At 41.2% G+C, this 20,106-nt stretch overlaps 1 protein-coding gene across 1 annotated transcript in view; it reads left to right on the forward strand.

Annotated features, from left to right (window-relative positions):
- Positions 1-13,319, forward strand: part of CASK (calcium/calmodulin dependent serine protein kinase) — a 365,574-nt gene extending 352,255 nt beyond the window's left edge. The window contains exons 25-27 of the mRNA XM_037057119.1: positions 4,214-4,297; positions 5,352-5,378; positions 7,744-13,319. Coding sequence (XP_036913014.1) covers positions 4,214-4,297; positions 5,352-5,378; positions 7,744-7,920 — 288 coding nt within the window. The 3' untranslated portion in view covers positions 7,921-13,319. The remainder of the gene's footprint in view (positions 1-4,213; positions 4,298-5,351; positions 5,379-7,743) is intronic.
- Positions 13,320-20,106: the final 6,787 nt, after the last annotated feature.

Consider the following 20,106-nt stretch of genomic DNA (forward strand, 5'->3'; position numbering starts at 1 on the left):
AGCATTAGTACTCCTTACCTTACCCATGTAACCCCTAAGATAGCAATATCAGCATCTACTTTTGTAGATGAGGAAACCAAGGCTTAACATAATTATGACTTGACCAAGGTTTTACAGCCAACTGAAAATGAGATTTGAACTTGAACAGTTTTAGTTTTAGCTTGTTCATTTGTTTTTTTTACAGTTGATTTTAGCCTTCTTCCATTGTGTTGTCCTAAAAGGGTTAACCCTGAGGGTACTTAAGCTGATCCACCTTGTGTGTAGTGGTACAATTTTAATCTTGGGTTTGTTTTTTTTTACCTCGAAAAGTCTAGAAGACAGTCAAACCTAAGGAATACTATGGAACTTAGTTTTTATGGAAATAGACCCCCGGCTTAGAAAATAATCTATGTCCCTAAAGCTGAAACTGTAATAGCTCCAGTTTGTAATCAAAACTTACTGTGATGGTTTTAAAATTAAATTTTATTCTGATTTATCCATTTGCCATGTTAAAAAGCTATGAGTAGCCGAATGTTCAGGGTTTTGCTTTGCCCAGAAAGGGAAAGGTTGTCATCAAGGTGAAGCTGCAGTCTTATTAGGAATCTGTACTTCAAAACAAGAGCCAGGTTCTCAATCAGGGGCTGTTTTGTGAAGTCAGCTGGCTCTCAAGATTCTTTCTGGGCTGACTGTGCTCTTCCTTAAACCCTTAGAATTTTTTACAAAATGGCTAAGGTGCCTGCTCTTATGTACTTTTTAAGTTTACAAGCCAAATAAATCTTAAAAGATATCTGCATCTTAGATACTTGGTCAAATGGGTTTTTATTCCTTGAACATGATAATCTGAGATTAATTATTGACCACAGATGAGCCATATAATCAATTTATCTCCCCAAAAGAAAACTAAAGAATTAGCTTTAAATGTTGAATTTACGTCACTTGGGCTGTTTCAATCCAATGTATTTTCAGAGATCTTTCTAGATTCTCTCTCCCCTCGGGAATTCAGAAAAGAGATATTTGCCTATAAAAATTAGCAGATTTGTGTCTCATCTAAAGTCAGAAAGGAAGAGGATTTAGAGGTCATCTTAAAGTCACCCATTAACGGCCTGAGGGAAATAAACCCTTGTGAAGCAATTTCATTTCCTGTCCCTGCAGTGCCCCTGAACCTCAGGCAAGCTGAGACTGTGCAAAAAATGACACCCACCTGAGACCCCTAAGTTAAGCAGAGAATGGGGACAGAGGCCTTCAAGAACAATTGAGGAAAAGTGTGGTGACTCTACTGAAGATATAAGGGCGACTAGACAAGAAAATCTCAGTTGAGATTTGAGGAATCTTATAATTTTTAGAAAAATACGATAATATAGGATAGAAATAGAAAATTAAAGCCATTGTAAGGAGGGGGAAGCAGGTATGCTAACCATAGAAGCTACAGTAATTACTGTGATAAACTTGAAATTTAACTCTGAACTTCCTGGCAACCAGGACAAAAAGGGGGGATGTCCTAGGTCCCATAATTCTCATCTAATAGAAGTATGCTAGTTCTTTCCTTGGAATTGATTGCTAAAGGGCTATAACTTGATTCTTAGGCACAAGAGGCATTTGACAGTGTGATAAGTACACTCTTCATTGACAATTTCATGCAGGAAGTGCAGAAAGACCTTCATGTCTTTAATAAGGCTAAACACAAAGGAGGTGCATGCAGTGTGAAGAGAAGGGTAATCTGCAGGGAGCTAATGTTTTCTGAGTAGTGTGCTTTTTGGTGTTGTAATATGGTAGGTAGCAGGCTAGAAGTTAAAATATTCAAAGAATTGGGTGGCTATCAGAGGTGGAGTCACTGAGCAGAGAGGAAAGACCATTTCAGGCCTAGGGTGTCCTCTCAATTTCATCAGTGAGTTCCATTCAGCATCCAGGCTCTGTGGATTTCCATCTGCCACTTGGAGTAGCTTCAGGGATGGAAGCAAGGGTAGGAACTCTGCATTAGGATTTTTTTTCATCTTATTTGCCCAAAGGCTGGCTATGGGTGGGTATGCAGTGATGAGGAAACCTTATGTTTCAACTGACTTATAGTCTCCCCTGATTTATGAGCATAGGAAGGACAGGGGGGAAAGGCCATTTTTAAATGAAGACCCCTGTTAAGTTCGATTGAGCTATATATGGACTTTTTCATATACAGTTTGTTCCTTGCTAAAGTCTTTATTCATGAAAGGACTGGCAAATAAATTGCCAGTTACCTCTTTCCAATGTGTACATATGCAAGCTTGAAGAGATTTCTCTCATGGGGAGTCTGAGCCTGTGACTCACAATTAAAATACTTTGGTGGACAGGTAAAAACAGTGTGCCGGGTTCCTTTAACCCACAAGGAGACACTGTATAACTAAAATTCAGAAACATAATTCTAGTGAAAGTGAACTTGCACTAAAAAAGAAAGTCAAACCCTTTGCTGTCCAATTTGCCTCTTATGTGCCAGTGTATTCATGGAGGCCAAGAGAGTCCCTTAAGCCCTGAAAGCCTAGTGCCCTCTAGTCAAACCTGCCTTGAAAGGCAAGATAGATTTTGTGAAAATTATATATACTGTGTTACATTTTCATCTTATCATACAGACTGTTTATAGCAAGCACCATTTGGGACATGAGGGAGATAACTAAACAAGATACAGCCCCTGAAAATCCAGGCACTGCATTTTTGGTATGATGGGTACTACAGGTGCATCGGTGCGGGTGCATCAAGAGCACATGGGAAGGGTGCCTAACCTCAGCTTAGAGCACACAAAGGACTTTGTAGACAAAAGAAAATCAGTACTCTGTTCAGTAAACACTCAGCCAAGCAGAAGGGAGCACAGGGACAGGGACAAAGGGATGGAAGGTCCAGGCAGAAGGAGTCCTAAGAAAAAGGCCAGGAAGCCAGAGAAAATTTGGCCCTTTCTCGAAATGAAGGTAGTTCAGCAACACCAGCCCATGGAGGGGCAGAGAGAGGCTGACAGGTAAGCATGGATCAGCTATCGAGGGAGGGACCTGACATTAACCTTAAGGACCATACATTTTTACCCCAAGGACAAGAGGGAGCAGTTAAAGGATTTAAAGTGGAGAAGTGATACATTGGGATTTGTGTTTCCAAAAGATCATTTTGGTGGCAGGGATTAGTATGGATTGGAACATAGCAAAACTCAAGGCAGAGAAATAGGTCTAATTGCTACTATAGTAAACCAGCACCCCCCCCCCCAAAAAGGAGGAAAGGGATATGCCAAAACAAACAATTGAAAGGCCATTTAGAAAGCAAACTATGTGGAATAGACATGTTAAATTATTGTATAAAGGACAGCAAGATATTTACCCCTGATACATACAAATTAATTACATGTCAGTTACGTCTGAATTGTGTGCCCATACATGTTTTTGTCCAATAGAGGGGATTTTATAACTACTAGGAGTGCCGTGTGCTCATGAGGAGCTGAAGCAGTCACCCTTACCAGAATCAACTGCTCGCTACACCATCAGCTGTCTGCTTTGCACTATGTCCCTGCTAACTCGTAGCTCACATACTTAGAGGTTTTTCATGCCTGGGAAGGGAGCTGAAAGAGGCTTCAGAAGTCCTGCTCCCTTGAATGTAGTATCCTCTCATGGGCCTGCGAATTGTCCATAGCCCCAAAGCTTCTTTAGTGGCCCCAGACTCCAGCTCTAGAGTGGGTCTCCCTCCCCACACCCCGAGCCCCACAGGGGTCTTTCATGAGGGCACCTCATAAGCTGTGAACACAGCCTCACAGTGACAGTGGCAGGGCTTGCTAATCCTTATTAAGCAATTTGAAATTTGAAATGTGAAGTGCGCTCTAGATCGGTGGTGAAGCCAGCCTGCTTGGTCCCAATCTACCCCAAAATGCACTTCATATAAATTAAAATTTTTTATTTTCATATAAATTAAAATTTAGGCTACAATTAATAACCAGGTTTAAGTGAACATTAAACCAACATAATCAGTGTTAACTTTTCTGAAGAAAAATTAAGTCATATTGATTCATGAGATGCATAAGAAAAATGTCCAGTTTGTCACCTTTTATTTGCTGATGGCTATTGTCTATCCTTTGGAAAAAGGGAGTAGTGTGTTATTTATAAACTTGGTAAATTTAATACCTTGCCAAAAATTTGAGTCAAGGGCTTTTTCAGCTGTGTAAAATTTTTGTAGACTCGTTTGAAAGTTGTATTACTTATTTCTTCTAAGTGTCAGTTGTTTTGTTTTTACACAGGCACTGAAGGTCCTGAGAACTGCCGAATTTGCTCCTTTTGTTGTTTTTATTGCCGCTCCAACTATTACTCCAGGTTTGAATGAGGTAAGAATTGATCAGTGCTCTCCCCAAATTAGCACACCCACCCATAGTAAGGATCCAGTTGTGTTATATATTCGAGACCCAAGCCTCATGTTATTCAGGTGACTAACCGAAGCTCTGCTTTGTTCTTCATGCTGGCCATTAATACTTCCAGAGTTTGAGGTCCTCTTTCAGTGTTAGGAATTAGGCCATATAGACAAGCGTAGTTCTTCTAAGATCAGAGTCATCAGGCAAATTCAAGCCTTAGTTCCCACAATAGTCACCCTGTGGCCTAATCAATGTCTACTTTTAAAAAGTTTAGAACCCCTCACCCCTCCAGGGCAGAGGCTTTCCAGGCAGCTCCCCCCTCCAAGGCTGCCAGCCCACTCCTCCTGATAGGGGCTGTGCCAAGAAAGCAAAGCGACAGCCCCAAGCCCAGCTTTGGGCCAAGGATTGCTTTGCCTGAAGACAGCTATAAGGAATTCATGACCTTGACAGGGCTGTCCAGCCTCCCCAAGACAGCCTCTGGAGTGGAACCCATGCCCCTGGAGACTTCCAAACCTAGAAATGACCTCTGGCCCCTATCAGGGCAACTCAAGTCCACAGCTGCCACAAAGATGGTGGCTACAAGAATTGGCTGCACACGTCTCCTACCAGGCTGACTAAGAAGGCCTCTTGTTGCTGGGCAGATAAGAAGGTAGTTTGGGGGTTATTCTTAAAAAAAGACTTCTACACAAAGTTATCCTGAAGACCATTACTTCTACAAGGTCAAGAAACCACCGGAGGGCTCTTGACTCTGTTCAGTAAACACAGGCCTAACCGCCAAGCTTATGACAATAAAATCAAGGCTTGAAAATTTTCATTTCATGTACATTTCATTTTTTGTCATTTCATTTGCAAAAGGGGTATTCCTTTGTGAATGTTACTTTTTTATCTCATTTAATACATAAACATATTTGAAACTCCACATTATGGTTAGCTCTTATCCTTTGGTTGCCATGTATTTTTCTTGAATTATCATCTTTGCTTTGTTTTTGTTTTTTGCCTGTTTTCCTGCCCTTTTACTAATTTTCCATAGCTGCCAAAATGGTGCAGAAAATTGCCTGTAAGTACCAGCTAGGAGGTGATGAAATATAGCCTTGTTTACTCTCATAGACTTAGAATGTAGACATTTTGTTCCCACAAATCCTTGCTTTTGCTGTTAAAATAAAGGCATTTTGTTTTCACTGAATTAAATCCTACTCACATGTAAGCCAAGCCTGCAGATAAGCTGTTGTCAAGGAAGAAACTGACAAACATAGCTTCATCCTGTAAGGATGAAGATGTAAGATCCTTAAGAGGGAGCTGTATTTTTTTTTATAAGGAGAACTACCTTTAAACATTTGATGCTCTCAGCTGTAAATTTTGTTCAATGTTTTTATCAGCCCAGCTTTCTGAGCAAATCATAAACTCTGCTAGTGGTTTTTGAAGCCCAGGACTTTATATTCCAATAGGGTCCCCTATCCCAGAGAGTAATATGTAGGAGATATTCCTTCTCATACTGATAGGAAGCACTCATCCTTGGGTGAATGCATGTTTTCTAAAATGCAGCTGCTGCATTGTATTTTTGGTAAGGTAAAGCCACAGTGAAAATACTATGCTTTTTCAGTGCAAACAGAAAGTGTGTTAATATGACCTGAGGAGGTGATTCACTGAGGTCTTATCAACACTGTAGTGGTTAACACCTAACATCTAAAGCATGCCATGTCCTGCTTTGAAATTCCAGTAGGAGATGACAACACAGGTAGGACACTCTCATTTCAGAGTGTCCCCATAGAAAAGATGGAGTCCCCAACTTCCCTGGCGTGTGTCCATCCCCACTGTGGTGCCATGATGGAATCAATCAAGGGAGTTGCACCTGCAGGCACGTCAGGAAGGGTCTCTTACAAATAAAAGATGGGACTTAGAAAAGAGGAGGAGGAGTCCTAAGCTAGCACAGCTCCCAAGTTCCTGAAAGCACCACATGTTTTAATTTTTCTGGAATTCCATCTATGTCATCATAGACCCCCATTTCCTGGTAGAACTGCTCTGTCTCTTGATTATAGATTTGCCACGCATCATATCCTATTGTGGCCAGTACTAGTCAGACAAGTGCTTGTTCTTGCAATAACCTTTATTAAGCACTTACTGTGTGCAAGGCACAACACCAAGTGCTGGGCACAGCACAGGACACACAAGACAAGTTTATGGTCTAGGTGGGGAAAGAGATCCAAATCTAATAACCAGGTATTTAATTGTATCTATGTATATTTTAAAACTCAGCCCAGCAGCTCACCTACCTGGTATTGGGAGAGAAGGTGACAATTAACTTGACTTACCAAGTTCCCTGGTTTCAGTTTTGAACATGCCCATTGAACGTTCAGCATAATATGATCTGAACCATGAAGATGCAGTGGCAGACTTTCTGCTGACTTGTAAGAGACCGTCATCTTGAAAGAACTGCCATCCTGAGGCTAAAGTGAGACTTGCATGACAAACTAGGCACCCTGAATTTCCTCCTTCTGTGGGCTCACCCTGCTGAGAGTTCTCAAAAGCTATAGCTAGCCCTGGGAGTTGAGGGAAAGTTCTTTACTATGCAAAACCCCATAGAATTCAGTGGCTTATTTTACTTTAGAGTGTCTTCCATATGAGAGTTGCATACTTATGAACAGTGACATTTGGGCATTTCCAATACAGACCAATTTGAGGGGATTCATCAGATGCCAGTTGCTGTTGTGTCTGGGTAATGGCCTTATTTCATCCATTATTTGTAACATCCAAAAAGCTTTTGCCCCTGGCACCCACTGCCATTGAGTGAGTGCCATTATATGCAATTGAATTTCTGGAACATGTTGAGCCTCTAAGTAGAAAAGAGAAAAACACAACTTAATTTGTTTTCCAGAGTCAGGGGCTTCTTGGTGCAAATGCAGCAGGGCTCTGGGGCCTTGTGAAAGCGAGTCAGAGGACCAAGGGAAGGTAGAGGCAGGGTTCTGACTGCATCACCCAAGCCCTCCCACTGACCAGGAGAATGGCTGGGGATGAGTCGAGCCTGGCTTAGACAAAAGAGGTCAGAACAGCACAGCTATGCTAGTCAATCACCTACTGACCCTGGGACAGGACAGCTAGTCCTCATGGGGCAGTGTGTTTGCTGAAGAGTGTGTGTTTTCTCTGGTCCGTCTGGTTTGGCATGGAGATCCTTGTTGCATGGTGAGAAGTCTGGGTTGCAAGCAGTAGTTCTGTAACCCTGCCATCCTGGGAACCATCATCTCCTCTGTCACAAAGCAGACTCGGCCTTGTGCCCACATACGATGTGTCAGGATCTGGCCTTGACTGTTTCTGACAGTGGGGTGAATAGAAATGTGAAAAGGGGAAGAATTCAGCTAACTTCTCTCTTCTCTTTGCTTTTCCCTTCTCCCATGCCCACCCCCTGCCTCCATCCCATCACCATTTAGGATGAATCTCTTCAGCGCCTGCAGAAGGAGTCTGATATCCTACAGAGAACATATGCACACTACTTCGATCTCACAATTATCAACAATGAAATTGATGAGACAATCAGACATCTGGAGGAAGCCGTCGAGCTCGTGTGCACAGCCCCTCAGTGGGTCCCAGTCTCCTGGGTCTATTAGGCTCATCCCCAGATATCTGACACATAACTGGGAGCCACCTCATACATGGAAACGCCTCTTTGTTATCGGCCTTGTGTCAGCAGGTCGTGGTCCCTAGAGACTACCTAGTTGTAGTGTGACCTACATTTATAATTATTGTCATGTCTGAATAGGTAGGAGGAGAAAAACAATTACACACTAATTTAAAGAGACAGTATCTTTTTTAATCAGTTCTCCTAAACTTTAATAAAATGTATCTTTAAATGTATGTATTATTCAATCCTTTGGAATGTTATATTTTTGGAAATCATAGCCTTTTTATTTCCAAGGCCCCTAAAAACTGCACAAAATAGATGCTGCTTTCTATAATCTATTTTAATAATAATAAACAATGATTCTGTTACCTTGACTGGGGGTGGAACACTACATTCTTTTTAGAGTCTGATTTTATGGATTGGAATATCTTTCTTTCCTTTATTTATTTGAAATAATCAGTCTAGTGATTACAAAACAATCATAAATTTTTAAAGGCCTTTTTTCTCTCTTTTTTTTAGAATAGTATTTTTTTTAAGTCCTTTATGTAACATCCAGATAATGTGATACTGTCTCTTTGAAGCACCCTGTAAACCTTTTAGAGATTTGAAGTTGGGTCTTGACTCTTAATGCATGTGGACAGTCGCGAGCGTTTATGCTGTTGGTGTGTCTGTGTTGGACAAAACGATCTGTAATCTACAGCCAAGTACATTCCGTTCACGGGGCACACCCAGGGGAATAAGAATAAAATGCTATTATGACTAAGTTGTAAAACCTATGCACATCCCTTGCATTTTGGGCAACTTTATAAAAAAACAAAACTGATTTTTATTAATAATAATCATAGTGAAATGTGTTTGTAATTTTGTCTCAATTTAATTTGTTGTAAGGTGGGAGGGGGAATTGCTGGTTTCACCATTTCAAATCTGTGTTGTCTGAGAGTATTAATGTTTTAATTAAGCAAAGAAATGAGGATTTTTAATATGTATGTAGTTGTTTTAAAGCACCCATTTTAAGAGAATATACTGTGCAATGAAGAAACCAGTTTAGGCATTTGCTATAAACTGAATTATTCCAAAAGAATAATCTATAACAGCCCTGTAAATTCCTTTAAAGTGATAACTAACAGGACAGTTTGACCAATTTTTTAAAAATATACTTCCTTTTATGTGTTCAATAATTAAATGCCTTTGGGTCCTTCATTTTATTATAGATTTGTTCAGATATACAAGCTGATAATCTTTGAGATTTTATTATTCATTAGATGCTCATTGAACCATCAAAGGCCCAGGAGTGACTACCAGTTGGCAGGACAACAAAATACTCCGCCAGAGCACAACTCAAACTATGCCTGGCTCCCAGAGCACACGCAGTGCACCCAAGGGCCACCAATGTACGAGAGGCCATCTGTGGTTTTTCCTTCCTCTTGCTATATCCCTTGGCACAGGAGAATCATCTTTTCTTGTTGCTTTACAAGCATTAACCATCTCATCACCCTTACATGAGGCCACATCCTTCCAGTATAGTGGATTCAGGCTGCGGGTTTTCCAACTCTTGCCGGAGGTCAGTGGAAGGTTTTTCATTAAAGTGTCAGGGTGTGTGAAGTGGTTCTATTAACCTGTGATCCTTGAAAAAAATACCATCATGTTTGCTTCTTGTCAGTTAGATGGCCTCATCGCTTTGTGCCTTGGCAAGATTTGCAGGGTGTGTCCTGAGCTGAAAAGCCCCTGTTAAAGGACCACACAGAAAAGACATTTGCATATTCCTTTTACAGTGTCATCACTCCCCACCTACTCTTATTAAATGATGCTGATTTTTTTTCTCTGATGTTGTCCTTTGTCAGTGACCAGATGAATCTGCAACTTAGCAACAAGATGTCGAGTGAACTGCTTCTGTTGGTGCTCCATAGCAGGGTGACCACACCACCATACCAGAGACATCCTGGTTGGAGAGAGAAACCCAGAGAGTTGTTTAGGGCTGTGTTAGGATTGATTTGAATCTACCTGATGTCAAGTCATTCCCATGATGGTACTGACCACAATCCAGGCTCTTCTCAGTGTGAAAGGGCCCACTCTACCTCTTTATCAATGAAGCACAAAGAAGAATACAACTAACACATGGGGAAGAAAAACTCCCTCTGGCAGAAACCTCCATGCTCCCACTTGCCCTTTTAGGCCAAATCTCCAGAGATGCTGACAATACCTGACTTAAGCCTCCCACAACGTTAAATGTGGATCAAGCAGAGAAAGACAAAAGCAATGCCAATTTAAATGTCTGTGGTCCCAAAACTGAAAAAGTATGATAGTGCTAGTCCTCTTTTCTGATCGCTTTATGCGTCCTTGGGGAAGCACACAGGTAGGCATTGTTCTTGCCATTGTGTAAATGGCAGAATTCTTCCATCCAGAACTCATTCTATCTGGCTTCTCAGAGAGGTCACCTATCCATTCCACTAACTAATACAGGTCTTCTCTAAAGCAGATCTAGCAGGAAACACTTAAATATCTGAATTCAGGGTAATTTCAGTACATTGCTGCTGCCACTACATTACAGTTGTCCGCTAAGTAATCAGAGAAAATTGCTAAAAAGCTGTTTTATTACTTCCGTCAGCAAAACCATCTTTTTTTTCTTTTGAGTACCAGAGGAAATTATAACGTTACTAGATTTTATCACTGGTCAAATCAGCCACATTCTGGGGGTTCTCAGTCCTATCCCGGCCCCCGTACCCACAGCAAAAAGAAGGTCTTTTTACTGCATTGAAATTACTTGTTAAAAAGAAGAAATATCCTGATTTTTAAATCATAAAGCAGTAATTACTTTGCACATGCAGTGTAGTCAATTTTAACACTAAAAAGGAAAATGTCACTCAGTTCATCTGGAAGTTTCCCAGTGTCAAGTTAGTATGGCTACCCTTTAAAATGCAATTAAGTGTATCTCCTGTCAGGTGAGATGGTTTAAAATATTTGCTCAGAGAAGAAAAATGGATGACCTACTTCTTGCTATTCGCATTCAGAAGGCCTCTTTCCCAAGCCCATTCTGTTGGTGGCAGAGGATCTAAAGATGGTGCAAAGGCATCACTGCACAAGGGAGGCAGCAAGTGCTCCCCTCCCCAGGTCCAGTTCCATCTTGCACTGCTGGAGCCAACCAGTCCGGCTGAGGCTCAGTGCAGCAATTGTGTTTGTAAAGCCTTTGATCTCATTACCGCAGAGAAGAGTGTGTTGGTTTTGTTTTCAAATCACTTGTAGTTCATTAAGGGTTTGAGTTTATCCCTTAAAAAAGTGGAGCCAGTGGAGCCAGTTGAGCCACCACTGGGGAAAATGAATGGGGGAGGTGCTCAGAGTGGACACCGCCCCTTACGGACAGGTGGCCCCAAGCAATCTGTTGTATTCCATTAATGTGATGTCCTTTTCTTCATTTTAGGTCCATCTCTTAACTTGGGGCAGAGAGACATGCTGCTATAGCTAGCAAGAAAAAATCTAGATTAAAAAATTCTTAATTACAATGCCTCCCACGCTGTCTCCTTGGCAAGAGGAGAAAGCACCTTGCAATCGGCATTCCAAAACAAGCCCCTAAAGTCCTCATTCCTCCTCCTCCTTGTTTCTCGCCAAGCCGGTGTGTGTATGTGTGTGTATGCATTGGGGAGCTGGGGAAGGGTTTGTTTTTCCAGAACTGAGCACAGCCTCCTAATTCCATCCTCTTTACAAGGGCTTATGATACTGAGGCTGATTACAGCATGTTATAGGTTAAAGGTCCCTGAACGTTTTTCTCTTGTTCTGTGCCTCTTAATTAATTCTCCTCATTGAAAGATATTTTGCTTCTCGCTGCAGCTTACATAAGGGCTACAAGCTTTAATTGTGAGTCATCTTATTTGATAGAACTTTTCCTCTTGTTACCCCTTTAGAAGTAAGGTCTTCCTCTCCATGTGGTGTCTTTGGTTACTGGATTATGCCCAGAAGGTTTGATGCTTGATTGGCTTTGCCCACACTCAGTTAATCAGTTCCCCTTAAACTTGGAGCAATTGGAAGACGCAGGTCTTCCAGCTTAGTGAGAGAAGTTTAGCTGTAACCTGTACAGAAAGTAGAAGAGAGGGAGAATAGTATGCTCACCAGTCCACATCCCTTTTTATCTGGTCTTTTCTCCACCATTCTTGGGCTGCAGAAGGCGGGCAGACCCAGATCACAGAGAGAAGAGGAGGAGGGCCTCACTATCTCTAGGAGAGGCACTGCCAAGTCTTCACTCCTGCGTGGGGTGGGGGGCGTTGAAAAGCCAGAGCTCCCACCACCTCTCACCTGACCCCCTCCATCAACTCTCTTGAACCTGTGCAAATGGACCGAGCAAAAGAAAATGGAAAGAGATGTTTGTCACCACACAAGAGACCTCGTTTCTGGCCCCAAGCACAACTCCATATCTGTGTGTGCTCAGAAACTCAGAACTTTGCTGCCACATACGTGTTAGTTCCAGTCTCTCTGGCACAAGATGTAGGGAGTGTGTCAGCATTCTCACCAAGAGAGGTGTGATGACCTCTCACCTGGAGGTGTGATGACCTCAGGACACACAGGATGTGCAATCTCTTAGAAGGTCTGTTTGAGAGTAGAAATAGGCATTCCTCCACAGTGAGTCATCCCACCTATTGTTTTTCCCATTTTGAAGAGACCAGGAATTAGAGGAATTGATTTGCAGCTCAGCTGTGTCCTGGAATGGCACCCATGCAGGCAGGTTGGAGGCTGCAGGGGCAGCAGGCAGGGTGACTGAAGTAAAGGCCACACGAGCCTCACGTGCTCAGAGTATCACGTTTAATTGCAATGCAGGTGCGTCGCCATTCAAACTCAGTACTGGGGTTGTTTTGCATAAAGTTTTGCCAACGTGTTCTTTTTTCTGTATGTATAATTGCCTTTTTATAAAAGGTTTTGAAGTATTGTCTCAGTGATAAAAAGAGAGCGATGTTAATGGTTGTTGTATATTTCACCGTATCCAATTGTAAGTATTTGCAGGGTACAGCAAAGCCTTAGCGTGCAAGAGCGTTTGTGCAGGAGGTGTCCTCCAACACCCAGGAGGTGAAGGGATCGGAAAGGTTTGGATTCTCTGTAAATGTCCCGCTTTTCTTTCTCTCTGTGTGTATCTATTTACATGCCTTAGCACATGCCCTCCCACCCTGATCCCTTTGCCCTGTCGCCAGAACTACCAGAACGCTGGTGCACTGCCAGACAGTACAAGTCGATGGAACCCTAATCAGTTATCTCTTATGTGACAGGGGAGGAAGAGAATCTTCATAGTATTCTTTGTAGCATATACATACTTGTAGGATGCTGTGTAATGGGAAACCATAGAATTGGGCTTTTGTCATTTCAAAGTTGGAGAAATGTATGAATAAAATGTATAAAACATGAAAAGGAGTTGTCTCCTCAGATTGCAGGCCAAACAGGTTGGGGACAAACCACACAAGGGCTACAGGGAGAGGAAGTTCCATTCCCTCCCATAAAGGTCTGGAACAGCTCTCAAGTTCCCAGGGTCCACCCTAGCAGTCTCCACCTCCAGGAGGCTGGTGCGGACTCTGACACGAGCTGTTCAAGTTCAGTTGCTTGCATTTGAATGTAGATTTAAAATAGCTTCAGGGTTTTTTTTTTTTTAAGAGGGAAAACATGCTGCTTGTTTGACACTGCAGAGAAAGCCTCAGGAGGAAGCCTTGCTGTTGGGTGGTTTGCTTGGGTGGTTTCCTGGAGTCTGAGATGCAGCCCCTCGAATGCCTTAATGACCTACTTTACACCCTCCCTTCTCTGTCCTTGCCCTAGGCTCTGCCCCAGCAAAGAACCATGGTGGCTTTAGACACCCACACTTGCATGTGTCTGAACATGCACACCCCGCAAAATAGCCCAACTTGAAAATGCTCACAGCTCACACTAAAAAGACCCATATTAAGGAAACATACACTAGGAGTAATTAATTGCTTAACCCAAGTAAACCTCATGCTACCAAAAACATATAATAGAGTCTATGTTCAGACATAAGAAATTGAGCCCCTGGCCTTTTGATTCATGGAACCCCAAGTCATCTTCCTGCAGACTTCTTACCCTCAATAGAGAGAGCACCAAAAGCATAATCTACTATGAAGCTTATTTTCCACATTTCATGGCATCGAAAACACACCCTGCATACCAATATTAAGCTGGTAGAAAGGAACATAAACATGTATTTCTGTAATTTTCCCAATTTACTGTCATATGATAGGCTGAATAAATAGCGCTGGGTATCATTCCATGAACTGTTGCTGCAGAGACTGGGAATCTGCAAAAAGACTGCAACAAGATTGGCACAGCATAGAGGGTAGTAACCTTGAGTATCCTAAGGTAGCAAGCTCCCTAAGAACAAGGTAGTAGTACAAACTAGCAACCCAGCCAAAGGCAAGGGTGCTCCAGGAGAAAATGTTCCAATAGGTGGCACCTGACTTTATCAAGGAATGAGCACAAGACATGGGGCCTGCAGCCAAAATCCCATGGTTTTGGCAGTGTTGGGGATCCTGCACCCATGATATCTGCTTTTCACGATCCTCCCCCATCATAACCTTTCATGGTGTGGTACCCAGAAACAGTTTTGCCACAGACGCATTCTTAGGCTGGACCACTAAAAGCATCACTACTGCTGCCATTGCCCTCTTCATGTCCCAGAAAACAGCTTTAGCTCTGCCTTGTCCTAGCCACTTGTGTGCAGAGAATCCAGCTCCCTTCTGCCACCAGCCTGGTCTGATGAACAACTTCAGAAGGGACAGCCTATTGGGCCTCCAGGCCTTCGAGATGTTAAACTGAGGCTGAAGATGGGTAAACCCAGACTGTGCACAAAGCACAACACCTCACCACAAAATTTCCTCTAAAACTTTCTGGGGTGGTGGAAATGTTCTATTTCTTGTTTGGGGTGGTGGTTATAAGGTGTATACAATATGTGAAAACACATCAGACTGGCCCCGGCTGGTGTAGCTCAGTGGACTGAGCACGGGCCTGCGAACCAGAAGGTTGCGGTTCGATTCCCAGTCAGGGCACATGCCTGGGTTGCAGGCCAGTTCCCAGCAGGGGACTCACGAGAGGCAACCATACATTGATGTTTCTCTCCCTCTCTCCTTCCCTTCCCCTCTAAAGAGAAAGGAAGAAAGAAAGAAAGGGAGGGAGGGAGGGAGGGAGGGAGGGAGGAAAAGAAAGAAAAGAAAAAAAACACATCAGACTGAACACCTAAGATCTGTGCATTTTTATTATATATAAAAATATTTCCATTACAAAAAAGAGAAACCATCTGATCATCTTTGCAGCAGCCAAAAATAAACATTTCACAAAATTCAACACAAGTTCTAATTTTAAAACAAACAATAACTCTTTTTTAAAAGATAGAAGATATCCTTAGCAGATAAAGAATAGCTATTTCAACCCACAGCCAACATAATCCACCTAATAGGGACACAAAATGTGTTAAAATTGCCATTAACTTTTGAATTACCTAAATAATGCATGACCTTCAAGAATGACTAGAAAATATGGACAAACAAAAAGTAGATATTCAACCAATTATGCCACTCAACTGTAAATACTCTGTCTCTGTCAGGCCAATACACACACACAGGGGTGGGCAAAAGTAGGTTTACACTTGTGAGTACACAAAACACAGAGTTTATGCTTGTATCATTTATTTATTAATGATTGTATTATTTATATATATATTTGTATTTTTCAGTGCAGTGCAGGGGTCATAGTAAGCACACTGCTCGATGACTTATCTAACATGCCCTCCCTCCATTTTCATTTCATATTCACTGTAAAGCACTGCCCAGAATCAGATCAAAGTACAAATGCTGAAAAAGACAAAATTCAAAATTGCCCATATTGCTGATAATATCATTGTACATCTTAAAATACAAAGAGAACAACTGGACATCCATTCAGGTTAATAAAGGGCAGATTAAAAAACTCAAAATTCAATGGCATTCTTAGGTATTGGCAATAAAGTTGCACAATTTTAATGGTAGAAAGGATGCTATTCTCAATTGCAGCAAGTTTTTTGAAACCAACAAAATCCAGGGGATTTATATGGAAGAAAATAAGATAAAGCTGCACTGAGAATATAGAAGACTTGAATAAGCAGAGAGAAATGTTTTTGAATGGAAGAAATAAAAAATTTTATAGCATCAGCCCTGGCTGGTGTAGCTCAGTGGATTGAGCGCGGGCCTGTGAACCAAGGGATCGCAGTTCGATTCCGTAAGGGCACATGCCTGGGTGGCAGGCCAGTTCCCAGTGGGGGATGCATGAGAGGCAACCATACATTGATGTTTCTCTCCCTCTCTCCTTCAATTGTCCACTAAAGAGAAATAAAATCTTTAAAATTGTTTATAGCATCATTTTTTCCAAATCAATGTGTATGTCTAATTAATACAATACCAAGTCAAAATCCAGACAATTTTTGAACCTTTACAAAATGATTGTTCATCTAGAAGGAAAAAGAGTGTCTTTTTCATTTAATTTGAATTAAAGGAAATACTAGGGAAAAAAGAATAAATGGGGGGGTGGGGTGGTCCTTCCAGATTTGAATCTGTTCTAAAGCTAAGACAGTTAAGACATGATACGCCACAATTACTTTCAGACAATGAGGTCAATATAAAAATTAAAAAATAGAAAATAAATATGTATATGCCTAACACAGACACTCCTGGTAATTCCAGACCATTTTAATGGAACACAATTTGCATTAATATATACATGATTACATGTAAAATGATTACACCTATCATTGCTCAAGTGAAGCTAAGGTAGATGGAATCTACTTAGAGTTTTTAAAGTGAATCAATGCCAAGTATGCTGCAGATGATTCTCTGATGGGGCCAAACTAGAGGATATGCCATGGTGGTGACTGAAGGCTGGGAGCACCCCAGGCCAAAGCCAACAACCCTCCAAGTCTGGATTGGCCCTGTGACTGGGCCTGGCTGCCGCCATTAAGCCATGATTCCCCCACAGCCTGAGAGCCTCCCACCTCCCTGTGAGGACAGCCTTCTCAGCCAGACAGACCTGGACTGGGAAGATCCTATTGTGGCAAAGAGGGAAAAAGAGGCAGCACAGAGTCAAAGGACACCTCATAACGAGTCATGAAATTCAGTCAGAAAAATTTATTCTGCTAAATAAGTGCTTTGGATTTCTGCCCAAGAGCTCAAGCTGTCAGTTCCAGGTCACTAAGCTACACAATTCATTCATCTAAACCAACTACAGTGGCAGAGTTGTACTGGGTCAAAAACAATAAGTATCGCCCTGGCTGGTATAGCTCAGCGGACTGAGTGCGGGCCTGTGAACCAGAGGATCACGGTTCGATTCCCTGTCAGGACACATGCCTGGGTTGCAGGCCAGTTCCCAGCAGGGGACTCATGAGAGGCAACCATGTATTGATATTTCCCTCCCTTTCTCCTTCCCTTCCCCTCTAAAGATAAATAAATAAAATCTTTAAAAAAACAATAAATATCTTAAGGGGAGAGTTGTCAAACCAGAAATAAATCATATTAGAGAGCTCAGCTGAAATAATAAAGGCAGTGTGCTAGGAGAGACATAGAGACCCAAGGAACACAATGGAGATCTTCAGTGCAGTGCTGAAATCATGGACTATCCTAGTAAATTATTCATATAAATTTTTTCAATTACATTCCCTACTTGAGCATACATAAAAAATAAAATTTTTGATGACTAAAACATCTAACTATGAAAAGTAAATCTTTAAACTATAAAATATTATAAATATATGTGTGTGTGTTTATTAAAATGTTTTATTCAAATATACATTAAAATATATTTACATATGTGTATATTTTGTGACCTCAGAGTAAGGAAGAATTTCTTAAACAAAATCCAAAATGTATAAACTATGAGAGAAAAAAATTTATCAAGCTGCATTAATTTACATATAAACTGAAAAATTCTGTTTACAGAAGACACCATTAACTAACTGAAAAGATAAGCAACAGATGCTAGTGCTACATACAACTGATGAAGAATCAGAATCCATGCTCCATAAAGAACTTCTAAAAATCGCTTTTACTCCTGGCTGGTGTGGCTCAGTGCATTGAGCGCAGGCCTGTAAACTGAAAGGTCACTGGTTCAATTCCAGGTCATGGCACATGCCTGGGTTGCAGGCCAGGTCTCCAGTAGGGGGCACGTGAGAGACAACCACACATGGATGTTTCTCTCCCTCTCTTTTCCCCTTCCCTTCTCTCTAAAAATAAATAAGTCTATAAACAAAAAATAAAGAAAAATTGCTTTTACAAGGAAAAGTATGAGCAAAGATACGAACAGGCAATTCACAGAAGATAACATCTGAAAGGCATTTCTTAAATCACAAATAATCAGGAAAATTAGAAATGAAAGTCTTAATAAGGGACTAAACATTCCAGTAATAGCAGACTATGTAATTTGTACCTAAGACTACTAAAACAGCTGATTGAAATATGAAAAACACCTGTTTGGAGATGGCAGTAAATTAACAAGACAGCGAAAAATTATAGAACCAAGATCTGGGAGAAAACTAATACCCAAAGGAGTGAGCATTTAAGGCCACTTATGTTCTGGAGACACTTGCCCGTTCCAAAGGAGGGAGCCAAGAGGCTGATCCACACTTATGATGGCCTCTTAAGGGGTGGGGAGAAGGGACTGGAGTCAGAGTACATCTGAGGGTGGGGTGAAGAAGGACTAATGAACTTCCCTCCCTTTCAGTGGGAACCCTGAAAGTTTGCCTCCTATGGGTAAGGGTGAACCACTGCTCTGCCTCAAACTTTCTGAAGCCCTGACATTTCATTGAGGTGATCTGAGATTGCTTGTGCCCAGATGTGTCACAGAAGAAAATGTCATTTATCTCTGGTGGAAGATAGAACCCTAGGCCTCAAATGTTTTCTACAAGTAAATTAGCAGGTACAATGTCTGACAAACCATGAAAGATAACTAGGCACATAAGAAAGAAGAGGTAAATAGGTGGATACATCTTTATAAAAATATTACAATAATGTCTTTTTAGGGTTTAAATTTATATAGACTTAAAAACAGATCCTAACTCTGACATCTAAATTGGGAAGACCGTGAACAAAGTTAATATGTCTTACAGTCTAACATGTCAAAGGGGCGTTAGCATTAATTAATGTTAGACTTTTATAAGTCAAGGATGTAAGTTTAGAGTAACCACTAAAAGAAAAATATAAAAGCATATAACTGCCAAGCTAATAGGAGGTGGAATAATAAAATATATTAAATCAATCCAAAAGAAGGCAAGAAAGAAAATAAATAGTACAGAACAGGAGGTACAAATTGAAGGCCCTTAGTAAAAAGGTAAATGTAAACCCAAATATGAGTATATATTTTTTATTTTATTAAATGCAGATATACTAAATGTTCCAATTAAAAGAAAAATAGGTCAGGCAGTACTTTATAAAATTTTAGCCTCTAGAGTTATGAGAGGCTAACAATGCTTACATTGTAAGCATTAAGATAGAAAAGGGCTTAAACTAAAAGGACAGTAAAGATACAAGGGGGGAACCATAAAAAAACAGAATTATCTTCTGGAAGTGTGACCCCTCATAGTACAGGCTTCCCCCACTAGGTATGTGTTCTAGGAACCCATCTGTACCAGTCCTCCAGCTGGCGTTGTTGGAGAGGCTGTGTTCAGCTTCAGTGAATGTTTCTGAGAACTCATTCAACACGTTTGCCCATTTAATGATGGGTGATTTAGGAGTGTACCTGCCCACACAGCTCAGTGTTCAGCAGTTTTTGGCCAAAAACGACATGACCCTTATGCCCCACTCTCCCTATTCACTCAATCTCGCCCTGAGTGACTTTTTTGTTTCCCTGACGAAAAAAGTCCTCAGAGGGAAATGTTTTGCCAGTGTGGAAGAGGTGAAACAAAAAATGACAGAAGCACTAAAAGGCATCAAAATCAATGAGTTCAAAAACCGTATTGAGCAGTGGAAGAAATGTCTCGATAGGTGCACTGCATCAAATGGACAGTACTTTGAAGGTGACTGAGGTTTACACATGTAAGAATAAATATACAATTTTTTACAAATACTAGTTTTTTGGTGGTCGCCCCTCATGTGTTGTGAAAACGCTTTAAATAAAATAGACTTTAAAGCAAGAAGCATTACTAGAGATCATCTCCTCATGATAAAAAGATTCAATT

This window comes from Sturnira hondurensis, unplaced genomic scaffold, assembly GCF_014824575.4.
Source record: "Sturnira hondurensis isolate 20B ecotype Veracruz unplaced genomic scaffold, ASM1482457v3 Scaffold0009449, whole genome shotgun sequence".
NCBI classification, from domain to species: domain Eukaryota; kingdom Metazoa; phylum Chordata; class Mammalia; order Chiroptera; family Phyllostomidae; genus Sturnira; species Sturnira hondurensis.